We start from the raw sequence: 19729 nt of genomic DNA on the forward strand, positions 1-19729 counted from the left end.
TTATCTTTAATATTTGTACAAATTGTGCCGTTTTCATACTTATTTTTCATTACGAAAAATCATAATTGACTGATGCTACACTTAGAATTTCTTTAAAAATTTAAAGGTTCACATTCTAAGAAACTGTTTTGAGAACAATTCAAGTGCCCAAAGAACTGACTTCGTAGAATAACAAAAGAATAACTATATGCTATATAATATTTCTATATAGTATAAGACAAAAATAACTTATATTTATACATATATAAGATAAAATTGTATAATTATTCTAAAATTATACAAACATACATATAATTAAAAATAAATCTTTGGGAGAGAAAATAGTTTTGTGAAAATATTTATTAATAATTATTAAATTAAGGAAAACAAAAATAAAACAAAAGAAAAATTATGAATAAGAATTCAAACGTAACATTAGTAATTAAGTGTGTAAAGTTAAAAATTAAAATTATATTTTTAATGATTTTATTAATTTGTATAATAATTTAATGAAAAAAATTTATTATATAATTAATATTATATAACAAAAATGAAGTTATAAAACTAAAAAATAATTTAAGAAAATATAAATGGATTTTTTTTTCTTCGATGTAATTTAAATTAATTCTTTTTTATGGTGTTTTATTTAAATTTTAATTGTTTAATTAATTTCAGAGACTTATGGCCATTTTGAACCCCCTTTGTGGCCATTTTGTACTCACGCTATTTAAAATTCCATCTCGATTTAATTTTTTTGCTATACAAAGGCTCAGCATGATGGTAAAATACGTAAGTCAACAATATATTTAACAACTTTCATTGTTTTTGCTCACACATACACTCTTTAAACATAATTGAAAAATATAGCCAGCTTTCAATACAACTAAATTTGTTTTATCGAAGTGTTTATTGAAAAAATTTTATACAATTCATTTATAGTGCATACAACATCATCATTAATAAAACTCTTCTAAAAACTCCAGGATGCTCATCAAATTAAAATTTATCATGTTCGTTATACTCGTAAATAATCTATTCATTGTAAAACATTTTTAAAATTTTTCAGAAGAAAAAAACAAGAATTTAATTCGTTTTAAGTATTATTTAAAAATCCTTAAAGCATTTTTTAAAACAGAATACACACACACACATAGTATATAAACGAAAAATCTAATGACATCAATGTGTAGATTGTGTCATAGCTCAAGAATCCAGAATGATCCTATTTTTTTTTTGTCTTTGATTATAGTATTGTACTTTTTATACATTTATACATTTTCTCTTTGTTTGGAAAATAAGCTCAAAGCAATCCGATATAATATATAAGAAATAGAAAAGGATAATTTAGAAAAAAAAAATATTTAAACGAAAAGGGATTTAAAATGAATAGAATTCAGTTTTTTTTTTATTTTTCTGTGTACGTATTCTTAAAGGAGTAAAACTTGTTTAGAAACAAGCAAAGAAAAAATCGGCAAAAATATGAAAACTATTTTAAATGAGAAAAGAATTTTAGAGAAGAGAAAAGAAATGAAAGAATTTAGGAATTGAATAACTTTCTAGAAATTATTTCATGCCTGTAATTTAGTTTTTTGTGGTTTTCTTCTTTACTATTTCTTAACTTGGCTAGAAATAAAATATGCAATCATTTAAAATTATCAACTTCAAATTCTATCATGTTCCCACAACTATAAGGAAAATTTCTTATTATATTTCTTAAAATAATAAAGAGACAGAAGATTTAAATGGTCTTATAAGCATAGCCATTCATTTAAAATAGCACTTTTTCTAAATAAAAATTTTCCTATAAATATCACTTTAAAAGCGCAAACATTACTTCAGAAAATTAACATTAAAGTTAAATAAGAAATTTTAATGTGATCTGTTAACTTGGCCAAAATAAATTTTAGTTCTATTAACAATATAATTCATAAAAAATAAAAATTTTCTACGAGATTTCTTTAAAAATTATAATTGCCTTAATTCAAATCTCATGACACTTTTTCTTATCATTGAAAGTTGTATAAGAGCATCTTAAAGCAAAAGACAGAAAACTCATTTAATTAAATTTAACATTAAAGTACATTAAAAAAACTTCTTCTTCAAATTTATTTTTGTTTTTTAATGAACACTTTGCCATCACTATAGTTTTTAAAACAAAACTTTTGATTCTTTGTTCTTTGCTCTTCAGAGATTTTGTTTCATTTATTAAAAAGTTTTATGTAAAGAAAATTTTTGTGACTTTTGAAATCAATCAAAAAAAAGTGATTATTTGTACAAAGACAAATCGAATACAAAAAAAATGTAATTTATTAAGTTGTTCTTGTTAACTATAAGAAGTTTGTTAAATTCTTCTTCATAATTCATAATTTCATTACTTTAAAATGTATACAAAACTTCTCGCGTTAAAAGGGAAAAAATGAACAGCAACTCAACTATAACGTTTCCAAAATAACTAAATTAAATGTTGAAATAAGATATTGAAATGCTGAGCCATTCGAAATAAATTCAAGAGATTTAATAATTGTAAGTATCCTAATATAAAAGTTGGTATAGCAAGCATGTAACAATTACGTTTTATTTATTCGGCAAGAAATTTTTGCCTCGTGAATTCAAGTGAGTTGGCGTTTTTAATAACATATTGCTCGAATAAATATGTGCATAATATTTTCTACGACTTGTGCATAATATTTTCAAAAACTTAACCATTAAAAATCGCAATAGGAGATTTGTACAAAAATTTTCATTTATACAGATGTTTCCTAAAAGTATGCAATATTTATTAAATAAATGTCAATTTTCAAAATTATTCACAGATCTTTTTATGTTACTATACTGAAGAACTGCTTATAATATGAAATTTAAAGTAAATTCTTATTACTTAAAATAAGCTTGAATATTAAATTTAAAGCTTATTGAAAATAATTATTTTAATTGAATTTGTATATAAAGAATTATTAAATATTTCTATATTTATTTTTATAATCTCATTATCTAAATTTATTGATTTATTTTTTTTAATTGTTTTAAATACAAGTTGCTGTAGAAATATTTGAGATAAGAATTTTATTAAACAAAGGAATAAAATATTAATTTAAAAATTTTATGCGTAAATTAAGAAATTTTTCAATTACGATGATTCCGGATATCTAATTTTTCAATTAATAATAAATTACAATAAAAAATTATATAGATATCCGGAATTAATTAATTTAAAAAAAATTCTTAGAATTTGTTTTTATTAGCATTTTTTATTGAAAAAATAAATTTCTATAATCTTAAAATAAATACTTACATATTATAACAGAATTGCATGAACAAAGACCTTTGTATAAAGGTTACCAAAGCTTTGAAGCTGGAGTCAAAAATAAAATTGAATTAATCTCTTTAAAATTCAATTTAATGGCACAATTTGCAGGAATCAAAACTTCAATCATTTAATAAATTTAAATCCAAGCAAAAACTCCTTTCAAACTTTAATATTAATTAGAATTCCATATTATTTTTCAATCATAAGTTTCAATTTCTATTTCATTATAATCCTCTATATAGAATTCGAAGTATATGTATACGAATAAAAAGATGATTCCAGATTTAATAAAACGTTTTTCATTTTAAGCAGTAATTTTTTTCATCTTTGATCTCTTTCAAATACGTATATGATTCAATGCACTAATAGGAAATAATGTAGGCACATAGAAAGAAACTCTTACGATTTTTCCATATTATAACAAGAGCAATGAAAAACTGTGATATTGCATTTATACTGCATCTTTTAATCAAAGAATTATTCATTTTTGAAAATTTAAGGCTCTTAAGGTTATTGAAAATCCTATTGAATTCATTTTTCAGTATAAAAAATTTTTGATATAAATGCACCTATAAGTACGTTTAATTCATCAAAGCTGTATTATCAACAACAAAGTACTATTATTCACCATTAAAAGAAGTAATCAATTACAAAACGAATGTTTAATAATCATTGTGAATTATTTTCGCTGAAACTTTAGAAAATAAATGAAAATTGTGATAGCCTATAAAATTTAAATGTATTGTTGTATAAAAAGTCCTTCGTGAAAAAGAACAACAGTTCCCATTCCAGTAACAATTTTTACTGGTCTCATTCAATATTGTTTTCATTTGGAAAGTTGACTAATATTTTCAAATGAATTGCAGATTTTTGAGATAGGATAACCCTACTGTGGTCAATAAACTATACATTCGAAAATAAATCAAAAACCTACGATGCATACCGGTGTATATACAAGTACGAAGAACCTGAAGTTTTCTTCCATATTAGCCTTTTATTTTGACTTATCTCCTGTAAAGTTGAAACAAAATTACAACTTATGTAACGTATTGTAAAACATCAGTATTTAATTTTTTATGGGAGAATTATTATACTAAATGAACCCACAACATTTCTACACAGGACTACTACTTTACAATTTCAGTTGTAATAATTACAACTGAATATTTTACAGTTTCAGTTACTCAATTGTATCTCTACATTGTAATAACATGAGCCAAAATTGTTGTTACCGTAATAAACTGGAAATCTTCATTAAATATTCGCAAAAAAAAAACTTTTCTCTACTTGTCGGCTTCAGCATAAGAACAATCTGTTTTCTTCACATTAAATTCATGTTGTAGTCATCTACACAAAAATAAAATTAACAGGAAAGAAAAATTTTAATTCATCAAAAGAAGTAGACATTACTTTAGGCGATTTTAGTGTTCTTCTGTCAGAAATATCATTGTATTACGTACGTATCCGCATGCATATGTACATGTACCTATATACATTGAATACATAAGTAAAATGTAAGTATATAATAAGTACCATTTGTAATTTTTTATTTCATGTTTTGAAATTCTAAATTAGAAACCAACAATGAATTTATATTTTTGTTTTTAGTTGAATTTCCGAAACAAAGAAATTCACCTATGTTTACAAGGAAAAATCATGTTTCTAAAATTATAAATTAAAAGATAAATCTAACCTTTTTCATTGTTCTTTGAAATTGTGTACACACAATTAAACAACTAAAATTCAAAATAAATCAGAAAATTTTAACCAAAAAGAAAAAATTTTAATATTACAAAAAAATTCCTTACTAAAAGCACAGGTAAATTAAAATTATATTCTTACCTTTGTGTCCTAGTAAAATAATAATCACAGATTTGTGTCATAATACTGGTAATTTTTGTGATTTCAGTAAACAATTTTCAACATAGCAAAGATGTTTCTTCTTTTTACCGTTCGACGGATAAACTTAAAGTGAAGCAACAATTGCAATTTTTTTGTAAACAAATATACTCCTATTGAGAAGAGTATTAAAGGTCATACTACTTAGAAAATGTAATAGTAATTATACTTTGGTACTAGTTACTACATTATAATTTTTACCTTAATATCAGTCCGGCGAACAATTACATCTTTCACAAAAAGTAAAATTCTATTAATCTTCGACAATTTTATGAAAAGATCAGCATTATCACCTAAAAATACATACCCCTTTTTCTGATCTACAATTAGTAGTACCTTAATAATAAGAATTGTAACTGGCACTTAAACAGAGTTCTCTACTTTGTGAGAATCAAATTAACTCATTTGTAATTTTTTTATAATTTTCCATAGAATTGAATTGAAAATCAAAATTTTTAATTAATCAAACATTTTTTTTATTAATTTTGTGTAATTTTTAAAGCAAACCATTCCTTACATCTAATTTTGATTATAATAATTATATATTTTGAAATTTGAATCAAGAATCTTTATAATATTGTTGTTATGTGTTGCCATTATGTTCTTAAATGCAACTTGCACTACCTATATATTCACAATTTGTTTTTAATAAATTTGTAAAAAAAGTTATAAAATCTTATATATCTAAAACGTATATATATATATATAAATTATATATGTATATGTATATAACAATTATAAAATTGTAATTTCTACTAAAATCAATACTTTTTATCGAAAATTCCAAAAAGAAAAAATTAATTTATATAGCAAATTTTTTTTTTAAATTATAAAAAGAATAACAACTTTTTATTCAGACTTATTGATATTTTGACGTTTCCTTTCATAAAATTGCAGTGTGCTGGTACCTCCTAGTTGTTTTATTCTGTAAATAAGAAAATTCTTACTTGAAATTAAATATGTTAGACACAAAAGAACTAAAGCCAGAATTTTAAAAGTTCCAGTTTTGAAAGATATGAAAGTAAAAAATTATATTTTAACTTTTCAGAGCTCTGAAATCTGTTAAGGTTCGCATATATCTAGTCAGCAATAGAGAAATATTTAAAGTTAAGGGATATTCGATAACTCAGTTTTGACTTAGGTCGTAATATAAAAATCTTTCGATTAATTCAAAAATGCAAAACCCGCAAAAGTAGCATGTTCGAAAATAACAATTATGCTTAAAGTTCTAAAATAATTTTCAAGTCTACTGTAAAAATATTATAAATTAGAGGAGAAGCATAATAGAAAAATTGTGGATATCTGCGCAAAATTCTAAGTATGTTTGAAAAGACCTTAAAGATTTAATTTAAAATTTTCGGTGCATGTTTGAATTATCAAAAAACTCCCTTAAGTATAAAATTCTGTTACATTTTTTCAAATTATCAGATTTATTTATTGTAAATAGAATACCATAACACTGAAACGTATGTATAAAAGAGCATATATGTATGTATGTATGTAAGTTAGTTCATCTCAAAGCAAATATTTAATTAAATTGCGCAGCATAAGACCATATAGCTTCGAAATTTAAAGAATAACAACATTTGTGAATATTCACTTTAACTTACCTACTTTCTACTATTGATAATCTCGGCACTAAATGACATGTCGATTCTCTGTAAAAACATAATATCGATATAATATGAAATTTTCACAATGAAATGAATGTATGTATGTACAATCTACCTATATATAATTTTTTGACGATCTGCCCATGGCCAACTTTTTTCTAATTTATCAATCTAGAATCACATAAAAATTTTTATTTAAAATATCACTCTACTATACTATATACAAAATAAAAGACAAAGCCAACCTTTTCATTTTTTTCTTTTTTTAAAGGATCTTCAACAATTTTTGTTTTAACATTTGAATCATCTTCTACTTGCTCATCATCTTCAGCTTGTTCTTCTTCAGTTTTTAATTCTGGCATACATTTACCTGGATTCAATATTGTCATTATTGAAACCGGTTTTGTATTAGAAGTAATTTCTATTGGTGAACAATATTCTTCATCACCATCTCCTTCTGAATTCGAAATGTAATCGGATTCTGGGCTATCATCAATAATACGATTAATAAAATTTTTTTGTAAATCTCCATCAAGGCTATCCGCTTCGAAAAATTCATCTTCATCGTCATCATTATTATTTTGGCCATCATTATTTTCATTCAATAAAATATCTGGATTACTTAAATCATCTTGAGTTCCAGATTCTTTTTCTGATGAATTATTATCTTCATCAATTGGTTTAAAATGATAATCAAGATTAAATTTCTCATTATTAACAACATCTAATTCATTAATATCATTTTCATAAGCAGATACATCATTTTCAATATCAGGAACAAATTTTTCAAAAGTTTGTGAAACTGTTTCTAGTGTTGATGAAAGTATTTTCGGTATTTCAGCTATTTCTGACAATTTTCTTTGCATTGAACGTAATTTCTCTTCAATGACAGCACGGGGCATTATTGATTTTTGTGGTTGAGGAATTCCCGATTTTTTAACTTATTATATACAACATAAATTAAAACAACATAAAAAAAATAATCATATATTAAAAATTTTAACACAATTACGATCTATTCCTTTAAAAGAAATATTATTGGAAATATTAATTGTTTTACATATTTCACATTCTTATTTCAAATAAAAATTCCAAATATATTTTAAACAGAAGGAACAACAATTTCTTTTTTAATTTAAAATATTAAAATTAACCCTTTCATAAATTTACATCAATTAAAATTGAAATTTTTAATTTTATTAATTATATAAATGTATATGACAAAGGATTTACAGTATCACACACATTATTATTAATTATGTTTTATTACTCATAAAATATATACATACATATAATTATATGTATACATAAATATTCGTAATAAAATTAGTATAATATTATTGGGTTTATTAGTAGTATTTCTCATGGGAAATATTATTTAGGTAGACATATTAGCATATCTTCTAAATATTTTCGTGTCATTTCGGGCTTATCTTCGTTCTCTTTGAAGAATCTCCGAATATTTCGAATAATTCTATGATGAGGAGGTTCCTAAAAATATGTTATAATAAAAATTTAAGTCGTAGTTAGTTTTGTAATTATAATAAAACAAAAAAAAACGAAAATGTGGGAATTCTAACCTCTTCAACTTCTTCACCATCTTTTGGTAATGGCTCTGGCCACATTACTGGATGCCAAGGCTTTTTCTCAACTAATGGGACAGGGACGTATTCTACGAATCATAAAATTTAATTAATAACAAAAATTAAAATTTTAGTTGTATTAATAATAAGGATACCAAACGTTATATTTAGTTTTAGAAGAAAATTTTAAGGAAATTAATTGTTAGGTAATTCGACAACTGTTACGAGTATATGATTAGTATTCTATACACATGCAAAATGGAAATATTTTTATTATGATGTAAATTCATTTGAAAATTTTTTAATTATGCGTATATAATGATGTAAATATATGAAATGCAAAAATGTTGAAATTTAATGCAGTGCTACTGCCATTTTATTATTATATAGCAATTAAATTTACCTTTGATACGAATTAAAGTCGAAAGAATATGAAATATTAAGTAATTTGAATTTGAATGTGATGAAATTTAGAATTTATTAAACGAGTACATAAACAAACATTTACACATAAACACATTTACGTAACAAATATAACACAATACAAATTTATATATAACAATAAGTTTTAGTAATATAACAATTTTCTATTTACTTTAATTAAATTAAATAAGTTTATAACAATAGAATCAAAATTTATTTTAAATTTCATAATTGTCATATTGATATACAATTGAACTATGGTTTTATCTAAAATTTAAATAATGAGAACATTGAAACACTCCTCAATTGGCAGTAAATTATGCAAGAAAACTTCAGTGCTACACCACTAAATTTCATAATATTGAAAAATATTTGAATACCAAAATGATTACCATACGTATCGCTTATTCAATCACCATTTATTATTAATAGTGTCATTTAATAATAAACATATATACACATTCTAAGTACATGCTACAATATTTTAGTTAAACAATTGAAATTCCATACAATTCCATTCATACATATATAGTGCGCAGAAGATTTTCATTTTTCTCCCTTATACATATAATACTAAAATGTACATACAAATATTATGTAGTATAAAAGTTCTGTTCAGAGACTACAAAATCTTTTCCGCTTTGACTTGTTTTTTTTATTATTTTATTTATTGCAAATATTTTTTATAACAGCCGTGGTAATAAACAATAAAATAGTCTAGTAAAAGGAATGTAATAAAAAGAAATCATGCGAAATATTTTTTACAGTAGAGCACCATTAGTATTTATAGAGGAAAATAGAAAAACAAAAATGCTTGAATAATATTAAAAATAAAAATTCTATAAATAAATTTGTATAGGTATGTACATATGTATATAGAACAAATAAATGAATTATTATTTATAATAATTCATTATTATTTATAATAATTTAATGATTTTAATTCCACTACTTTTCAAATTGCAAATTTACAGTAAAACCTAGTTTAATCCAACCTGGACTCTTTGAGCACCTTTTGAACTTAAAATTTTATTAAAATCTCAAAATTTTTCAAATCAATATTTCGATATGAATTTAAAATACCTGTTTTATTTTCTCTAATTTTTTTAAAACAAATTTTTACAAATTGAATTAGCAATAGCAGCAGTTTTAACTAGCTTAGCGTATTACTAATAATAAATTATCAATCAACACATAAAAAAATTATTAATCACAACTTGTAAAATTAAAAATAGTAAAAATTATTTAATAAATGTATAACACCTTTAAAATTTCTTTGGAAAAATTTCGATGGAAAACTTTTTAAATACTGAAAATTTTACGTAATGGAAAGGGCTACCGAACACTTAATACGTTTTAAGTATTTTAAATAATTTTTTTCTTTTCATTTTATTTTCCGATTTTTTTTTTTTTTGGTTTTTCAATTCGACCGTACCATCGCGTTTAATTAAATCGAACTAAAATATTTTTAAAAAGCTAAAATCATTATTAGCTTATTAGCCTCAATATTTAAATAAGATTTACGCGTGTATTATATTTCTTTTAGTCATGTTTTTTGAATGCCAAGTGCCCAGATGTTTAGCTGAGTTTTAAAATAAAAAATTGATTCAAAAAAACAAAGCAAAATAAAATAATTTAAATTTAAATTAATTAATAAATCAGCGAAATAATAGTTTTAAAACATCACTTTTAATTTGGCATTTTTATTATTATTTGTGTTGTTTTTTTAAATTGTTATATTACCAAATACTTATACAAACACATAAATACTATATATATATATATATATATATATATACCTAAATATTTATGTACTTATTTTTTTTAATTTAACCACAACATTAAACACAAGATACAATTAAAAAAAATTTATTTTTTTTCATAATTTACCTTTTGGAGGTTCTGGTGGTTTCATTGGTTCTGGTACCCTCATACTAATAGATTTTTCTTCAGCTGGTTTACGTTCTTCAATTGGAACATCTTCGTCTTCCATACTAAAACAAAAATATTGTTTTTTTTTCTATATTTTACCCGTTTAATTAATTCGAAAATTAAATAAATATTTTCGAAAAATAATAAATTAATTTTTTCGTTTTTTATATTTAATTTTTTTTTTGTTTTTAAAACCTTCTTAATACAATAAAAAGCTTATAACCCGAATCGATGATCTCTCTTGCTTGAGCTAAAGACATCTGACTGGCATCAATTTCATTAATAGACAAAATTATATCGCCTAATTTTATGCCTTCATATGCTGCCAGACTATGCGGTGAAACCTAAATACAGAAAAAAAAATATTAATATAATAGCGAAAATAAAATATTGTAAAAACTAAAAACTTAAAAAAACAAAATAATCTGAAAAATCTGTTTTGCCGGCAAAATTATTTTTAATATTTTAATAAATTTAAAATCGAAATGAACAGAAATTGTAATTTTAAATTGTCAGTTTGTTCATTCATTAATTTTATTGGTATTGTAATAAAATTATTTGCGAAATGTAATACAAAAGAGAACCTAATGTGCCGCTTGAAAATCCCTCACTAATTAACTGCCCTAATTAAGTCAAATTTTTATATCACAATTATTCAATTAATACAAGTTACATTACAAATGTTTAATCGTTTTAAGTATAAAATAATCTGATGTGGCCAGAACGGTACATAACCGATTGTCTTGTACAATAAAATTATGAAAATGTTCTTTGAATTCTATGAAAGGTGGTAAGTAGCCTATCAGTTAATGAACCTTGTAAATTGTAAATTTTGTTTTTAATTAAGGTTTGCTTTTAGTGGCGGGAACTCAAATTTAAAATCGTAAGATATTCCGGGAACTTATTCTTATTTTTCCGAGGTAGGAAAACATAAAACAAAGTCAAAAAAATAAATCAGTATTATTTATTTTAATTATGTGTACAAATTTTATTTTCATTTTTAGTTTTCTAGCGTAGAAAAAAGCATTTCCGCCCAAAACTTTGCATTTGAAATTTGCATTTGGAATGGGTTCGGTAAGAACTGATTTTATACAAAACTAAAAGAGTGCATAAATTATAAATGTGCATTCTGAAATCAGAACCGCAGTGACATTAATACCGTATTAATAATTAATTGAGCTTGTAAATGCTAAATACCGAATGGTTTACCCAAATCGCATTACTACGTATTTTCGATATCAATGTAAGTAGTTGAATCTTCCTATACTATATAAGAAATTTAAAATAAAATTTTAAAACTTTCAGCAAAATCATAATATAACACTTTATAGGCAATTTCTACAATGTTGTAATTTTAATCGTAAACAATTCCCAAATATCTTATTTATTTACAATATGAGACAATATGAAAATTATTTAAGAAATTTGAAAATATTCCTCAATATTTCTTTCATTTTTTTCTGCTTTTTTATACTTTTATTTATTTATATCATGACATACATTCATATATTATTTTATGATGTAAACATTGTTGTAATCTGCAAATTGAATATTACGCCATATATTCTTGTCTAAATTTTTATTTGCTTTAATTTGTTACCACAAAACACTTGAACGTTCTGCACTAAAACATAATTTTGCAATTTAAAGAAATTATTTTTAAAGAAATAGAAATAAAAATAAATTAAAAAATAAAAACACACAGAAACTAAATAAAATAATTTTGGCAAAATGTCATAAAATAATTTTCAATTTTTTTAATTTTATTAAGCACTTGAAATACAGAATCACGTCGTCTACTCTGACGCGAACTAAATTTTAAAAATTTCTTAAAAAGAAAATATGTTTTAATTATCTGTAATATATATATGTACATATTCATGAGTACCTACATAAATAGGTATGTGTATATTATAATTGCTATTTAACAGGAAATATTTAGTAATTAAAGTCAGAAAAAAAAAACGCTGAATGCCAGCGTTGTAATTATAATATGCTTAATATGACACACACAAAAACAAAAACTTGTGTTATAAATCTAGACTGCAATATAGCATGAATAAAATTGTTCCAGTTTCAAATTATTCATGGAGAAAATATGAGAACTAAATACGTGATGTTAACATCTCTGTTAACATTTAATTAACTAAAATATTGAAAAATAATTAAAAATTTATTTTTACATTTTTATTGAATGTTGAATTTTCTTTCTCACATGTTACTTTTAAATTTTATTTATTAAAAAACACCTTACGAATAAGCATGTTAATGAAAATCACTTAATAAAATCACAGAAACTGAAAAAAATAAAAGTGTTATAAACTGGTTTAATTTCTTTTATTTTATTTTCTTCCATTCAGCAGTTTTGAGCCTTATATAAATTTGAAGAAATTTTCAGCATTATACTGTAAAGGCTTTTTCACTCTAATAAAATTCGCTCAGGTAATTCCAGCCTTAACCGCACTGTACTCCTGTTTAAAGAGTTCAACAAATTATAGAAATAAAACCCTGATTTTCTCAATTATAAATTTCAGTTAAAAAACAACAATCAAAGTTAAGAACAAAATTATTTTTTTCTTAGCGTGTGCAAGCACTATAAATGAGATTAAAAACTATGCGACAAATATTCTAAATAATCTCCTCATCTATTTAATTCATCGAAGCTTCAATATAAATTGCTCTTACAATTTTTCATTTTCAATATAATAGGCAATTCAAGTAGCAGCGCAACACTTAGCATTGTAAACTACACATAACATTTAAACTTTTATTTATAAAATCTTTAAAGAATTTTTCCTTGTTAAATTCTTTTTGTATTTTAGACGTTTTTCATCAGTTCTTCATCATTTCAAATGATTATTTTTAAAAATATTTGATTTATATATTAATTTACAAATAAAACTTTAATAATTTTTTAATTATTACATTCAATTTAATGATTGAACACAAAACAAAAAAATTATTTTTTGAATTAAATTTTCGATGTTTTTTTCTCGAAGCAAAAAAAGGCCTTGTCCGGTCTAATAATGTTTAATTACCAAGAAATTGGTACAATATAAAATTCATGTATTTTTAATTCATACAGGTAAATTTTAATTATTTTCAGAACATCAAAAAAACTTGTAATTTTTTCAATTAATAAAAAAAATTAATTTAATTTTTAAAATATTCAAAAAGCATTAAAATTTGATACCAAAAAGTTTTTAATTCAACAAAATAAAATTTTGTTGGTCATTGGTTTAATTTACTTCTGTTCATATTTTCTTGCATCCAAGAAAAGTTCATCTAGTGCAAGTTTGGTATTTATTATAACAATGCAAGGAACACGAAACAATATTAAAAGGTGAAATAAAAAATTTTCTAATTTCAAATAAAAAATTACTAACTTTGAATGAAAAATTATTGGTAGTCCAATGTTTTTTATTTATGAGTACCAAAAATTTTCCACATGGCATTACAAAACTTAATAGTTATGAATTTTGGTTGGAGTCCAGAGCACCCAAAAATCTCTTCATGGAAGATTTGGGAGGATTTATTCGATTTATTTGGGACATGGATGAAATATAAAATAGCCAGAATACAACCCTGTACAGCTAATAGAGAAGAGTCCTGCGGATTCTATCCTTTTATCTTCAGAAGACTATAAGAAACGAAAGGCGAATATCGTAGTGAAATGAAAGATTCTCCAAGTTAAGAACCAAAACTAAAAAGCTCATTTCACCAAAGCAAAAACATTTTCAAAGACTTGGAAGGAGTTCTAGAAAACTTTTTAACAAGCCATTCATAATTTCTTGAAGCTATATTCCGATAGGGCCGGATTTCAATTCTTATAGGTAGGAAAAAGGTCCATCTAATCTCTTATAATGAACTTTTTAAATAGGCACAGTCCAATGACCGAACATCCTCATGCTATACGGCGTTTCACACTTTTGCAAGACGTGCTAGCTTATCGCAACACAAGTGTAGACGTTGTACTTGTGTCTACACCTGTTTAATACCTTGAGATTTCCAATGGGGATATTAAAATAGGTCAAACTGATCGCAAATATTAATCCACAATGTATGTATTGCGTAACTGGAACTAATTCTGAACTGAAACAGAATACACTAGATTAGAACAGACTGGTAATGAGCCTTACAATTCTTTCGTAATGTAATACCCTTGATAATGATCATTAGGAAAATCATCGAAAACCAGTTATAAAGAAATCTTAGAGCAGCATACTACATAGTGCGAATAGCTGCTCAATAACACCATTTGTCAAAAACGAAACTTTTTATTAAATCTAGAACTGATGTCTTCCCAATGACTAGTTTTTAACCCATTTTTTTAATTTAAAATTTTTATCAAATTAGAACTCAGTTAACTGAATTTTTGACCCAAAATTTAACTATTTCAAAATTTTAAAATTCAAACATATCCTTATTAATTTTCCTTGAATTGATTTCAAATATCAAAAAAAAATATTTTTTATTTCCTGAATGCGATAACCCGCCTAAATATTAAATTTGAAAAAATTTTTTGGCAACTAATTTTTATTTTATTTTAGTGCTAAAATGACACGTGGCGCATAAATTTTAATAAAGGAAAAGAAAAAATTCTAAATGGTTACAGAAACATTTAAGTTCTTAGGATTTATTTAGGAGACATCAAATTTTTTTAAATTGACTTTAAAGAGAGAGAAAAACAAATAAATTTTAATTTCTTCAAGATTTTTCATATAAATTTTAAAATGGGTCATAAATGTTTTCCTTCATTTTTCTTTTTTATAAAGACATATTGCACTTTAATTTAATATCAAAGTATACAGGGTGTTCTGCATAAGGTGACAAATATTTTCAGGGCTGATTCTTTGATTAAATTTCCAGCCAAAAATTATATTGGGCAGGGGGATTAAGATATACTCGTTTTCGAACTACAGCCTGTTGAAAATAATAGGTACCATGCTTTTCCTGCATATAAATAAATGCTTATAACTTCGAAACCATACAACACAGAGTCATCATTAGGAGTTTATCTTACAGGCGATTGATTGTTCTTTATTTTTGTTTTTACAATTAATTTGATTTGAGGCATAGTTTACGAGAAGTTTTGGGATTTCTTTCAAATTTTTTTTACAAAATTTGAAATTTCCCGAAAATTTTTATTATTTTTTTTTCTGCTTTTTTCGATGCGCTACGATGATGAGATCTAAAATTTAACCCATATAACATTTTCTTTTATCTCTCATAGTTTTTCCAAATAATCGTGTTAAATGAAGCAAAAAATGCATATTTTTTATATAAATATAACACCCTGTATACGAATACAAATAATAAATATAACTAGATACTATTCTGTATCAATTAATAAAATAAAGCCAAGAATATGTAAAAAAAAATTTATAAAAAAAAAATTGCTTGATTTAAATTGCGTAAATCAGGTGCATTTAACTAGTGAATTACTTCTTATAATTAAAACAAATTGGCGTTACCACCTTGTCAGACCATTTCTAAATAATTATTTATGCATGTTCCTCTTGTTAAATTTAATTTTCTCCTACTCATTTTATACTTTCAGCATTCATTGCTTTACTTACGGTTAAATATTTTTTAAAAATTATAATTTAATTATAATTTGCAATTTTAAAAATAATTTTAGAATTGAAGGCGAATTCATAATGGGTTGTGCCAAAAATATAACAAAATATTTAAAACTTCAAGTATTAATTTCCAATCACACAATCAAATAAATTAAAAACTTAAGCACCTCATAAAAAATCTGAAGTGGTCAGCACATAACCGACCGCAAGGTATGTCTAGTTTATACAAAATGTTACACAAGATTATGAAAATGACTTTTCTATCAGATTTTAAGTACTACCGTAAAAGCCTAGTAAGTTTTAACCTAGATCTTCAATTTAGCTTTTAGTAGAGTTTCACTTTATGCCATACGAAATTCTTGAAAAGTTTTTCAGTTAGTTCCGTTAACAAATTCAAATATTAAACTTCAAGGAAATTTGTCAATTATTTTTCTGCATCTAAATTTGGTCCGTATAGTAAAAGTCCAATTTCTAATATCTTATTTCCACCAAAAATTAGGTGATTAGGTTAGGTAACATTTCAAGTCAATATGTTGAATATTGCCTTTAAAAAAATGCAAAATCGGTTTGTAGTAAAGACTCATATAGGTTCACGTGGCACCTACCAAAACTTAATCAAATCGGCTATCTTCAAAATAAACTCAAATATAAATTTTCGTTCAAATCGGTTTAGCCGAAGTTCAGATAGAAGACTGCATAGTCATACTTACAGACATACATCTCTCTAAAAATAATTTATTTACGCTTCCTTATCATCTAGAAGTGCGTTTGGACCGAAAAACCAACATGTGAAATTTGGTGGCATCAAATAACCTCCCTTATATGCAATTTGGTCGGGAATAAAAAATTTGCCAGATATGATACTACTGTTGAAATTTTTTATTCAAAAAGTTTTAATATCAGTATTACAGAGAAGACTTCCTGAAAATCGTTATCTCAAATATGATTTTTCCAAAACGGAGGAAACTTGTGAAAGTTTTGAGTAACAGCTTTTTGCATAAGATATAAAATATGACAGTTTTCACTCTATTTTCATCATTAATATAAAAATCAACTAAACATTAAGTTACCAGGTTTTTGGAAATTCAATATTTCGTAAAATAAAAATTTTACCTGAAAAACTGTTAATGGCATATGAAATTCTGAACCTCCAGTTATATTAAAACCCCATTTTGAATCTTCTGGTGCTCCATAAACCTCTGATTGTTCACTATCAAATGCTGGAAAACCATCTGAATCACCAATACCACATGATAATTTAATAACTGGTTTACGTAATGGTTTACGCTTTATTAAGTTAGCAAGCATCGAATCCATTCCAATCGGCATTTCGTTTTGTTTATTTAATTTTACTTATACTATTAAGAAATTATCCAAGTATATTTGTAATTGCTCAAAGTATATTTGAAAGAAAATATTATACGGCTAACAGATTTCTGCTTTTTACAAAAATCTTATTATTACACTAATTCCAATGCCGTCTTATAATCCACAAAAACAATCTTTATAATAAATTGACTTTAGTTTTCGCGCACTTTTTCATTTTCTAAAAGAAAATTAAACAAAAATTAAAAATTAAAAACCAATGAAAAGAAAAACAATTTAAAAACACAATTTTAATGAAAATTTAAATTAGAATAAAATTTTTTAATTTTAAAAGAAAAACAAAAAGGAAATACGAAAAAACAAATACAATAAATTAAATTTGAATTTTTTTCTATTTTTAAACTTTCTATTAATTTTTATCAAGAATTTTTTTTTAATTCAAAAGACTGAGTTGAATTTTTATGATTATTTTATCAAAAATCTCAATAATTTTATTTTCACATTTTTATGAATTTAAAATCAATTCTTATTTAAATTATAATTAATTTTCAATCGATCAATTTTATTAATTAAAATTAGAAAAATAAAAAGTATCTGTGATCGGGCATATTATATAACACCTTTAGTTTTATAAAAACAATTTTTTCACAACTTTCTCAACAGTCTTTACGAAAATTATCAAATCAAAATTATTTTTATAAACTTTTATTTTTCTCATCAAATTTAAAATTGATAAAATCTTAAATAAATATCTTCATAATTTTCAAATTTATAAAAAAAATTTCCACTAGCACTCACTCACTCGTAGAAAATTTTATTTTTTCTTGCTCAATTTAAATTTGAAAAAAAAAAAAAATTCAATGATTCCTAATGATGCAAAGGTCTAAGCGAATCTAGTAAATATGTGCTTTTGCAAAATAACAATATTTTCGTAAATTTTAAAATACTTAATGATTTTACAATAATATGCACATGTGTATTTTATAAACAAAACAGCAAAAAAAACAAAAATGCATTCAATTGCATCACATTATCAAAATACCATCAAAATAATTTTCATGAGAAAGAAACTTTCATTTACAAATCTAAATGCATAAACACTAAACTATGAAGTAAAAAAAAAGTGCAAAGAACAAATCAAGAGATTTAAATCAAAAAATCAGCGAATTTTTTTTGTTATTTTTTTGTTACTTTTTCCTCATAGATTTCATTCGATAAGTGATGGATTATTTGCGGAAAAATCAATGCAAATTATTTTATATTGAGAGGATTTTTTAGGATTTATAAATAAACTTCGTTATAGAGAGTAAATAAATTAATAAAGAGGAAAAATTCAAAACGGAAATTTTTTTATTTACAAATATTTCGTATGTATATAAATTTGTATAGTGTGTTTGTTATGCATGTATTAAGGAATCGAAAAATTGATAAGGGGAAAAACGAAGAAAAACTATAGAAGCGGAATCTATATAATTTCTCTGAATGGTTTATCAGTTAAGACAAAAAATAAAACAAATAGAAAAAATAAATTTCCATCATGAGTAATGCCGCATAATCATATACCGTTTGCTATTTGTTTTTCATTCATTGAAGGTAAATCAGGAGTTATAACGAAAATTCTTAATCAAAAGAATGATTCTGCTAATGTGCTAATGCATAGGAATTTTAACGGCATTAATAGAGATCTTTGACCGACAATGTTAACTGTAAAAGCAGTCAGCTGAAATTGTGAATAAATCACAAATTTCACACTTATTTAGCTGTTAGCACGAACGTAATCAACTGCTCTTAATATTAGGCTCATTTTGCAATTAACCTGTAAATAACTTTTCCGTTCAAGGGAAAAGAATTCATATACAAGTTCTTAATTTTAATTGTGTTTAATTCTTGGTTTTTATTAATGTCCATAAAATTTTATCAGAAAAATTCAAGTTTTTAGTTATTTGTTGTTATTGGTTTTAAAATTAGCCTTTAAATTAAAACATTGCCGTGCCATATCAATATTAGATTTTTTTGCGTACAGAAAGTCAGAACCTTCTTCATATCATCTTTAATTATTGTATACAATGAAACCGGCATAAACAG

General features: G+C 24.0%; 1 protein-coding gene and 1 long non-coding RNA gene across 2 annotated transcripts; both read right to left on the reverse strand.

Annotated features, from left to right (window-relative positions):
* Window positions 1-5643: 5643 nt before the first annotated feature.
* Window positions 5644-18531, reverse strand: LOC129611744 (uncharacterized). The gene is made up of 8 exons (XM_055525041.1): window positions 18447-18531; window positions 17432-17836; window positions 10932-11080; window positions 10686-10798; window positions 7044-7696; window positions 6914-6969; window positions 6796-6843; window positions 5644-6110 (listed from the first exon to the last, which is right to left on the reverse strand). The coding sequence occupies exons 2-8, from the start codon at window positions 17645-17647 to the stop codon at window positions 6035-6037; spliced, it is 1311 nt and encodes a 436-aa protein (XP_055381016.1). The 5' UTR covers window positions 17648-17836; window positions 18447-18531; the 3' UTR covers window positions 5644-6034.
* LOC129611746 (uncharacterized) lies at window positions 8245-10286 on the reverse strand. Its single transcript, XR_008697185.1, has 3 exons — window positions 10068-10286; window positions 8379-8470; window positions 8245-8289 (listed from the first exon to the last, which is right to left on the reverse strand). It is a non-coding gene; the product is annotated as an uncharacterized LOC129611746 (long non-coding RNA).
* Window positions 18532-19729: the final 1198 nt, after the last annotated feature.

The sequence above is a fragment of the Condylostylus longicornis genome, unplaced genomic scaffold (assembly GCF_029603195.1).
Source record: "Condylostylus longicornis isolate FDR11 unplaced genomic scaffold, ASM2960319v2 ptg000055l, whole genome shotgun sequence".
In the NCBI taxonomy this organism is placed as follows: Eukaryota; Metazoa; Arthropoda; class Insecta; order Diptera; family Dolichopodidae; genus Condylostylus; species Condylostylus longicornis.

What these genes read in the sequence shown, in the direction of transcription:
- LOC129611744 (XM_055525041.1), bottom strand. Translation starts at nt 17,647, where the DNA reads ATGCCGATTGGAATGGATTCGATGCTTGCTAACTTAATAAAGCGTAAA. An exon ending in TGCCATTAACAGTTTTTCAG is followed by an intron (nt 11,081 to 17,431) that starts GTAAAATTTTTA and finishes TTCTGTATTTAG; the next exon opens with GTTTCACCGCATAGTCTGGC. An exon ending in CTTTTTATTGTATTAAGAAG is followed by an intron (nt 10,799 to 10,931) that starts GTTTTAAAAACA and finishes TTTTTGTTTTAG; the next exon opens with TATGGAAGACGAAGATGTTC.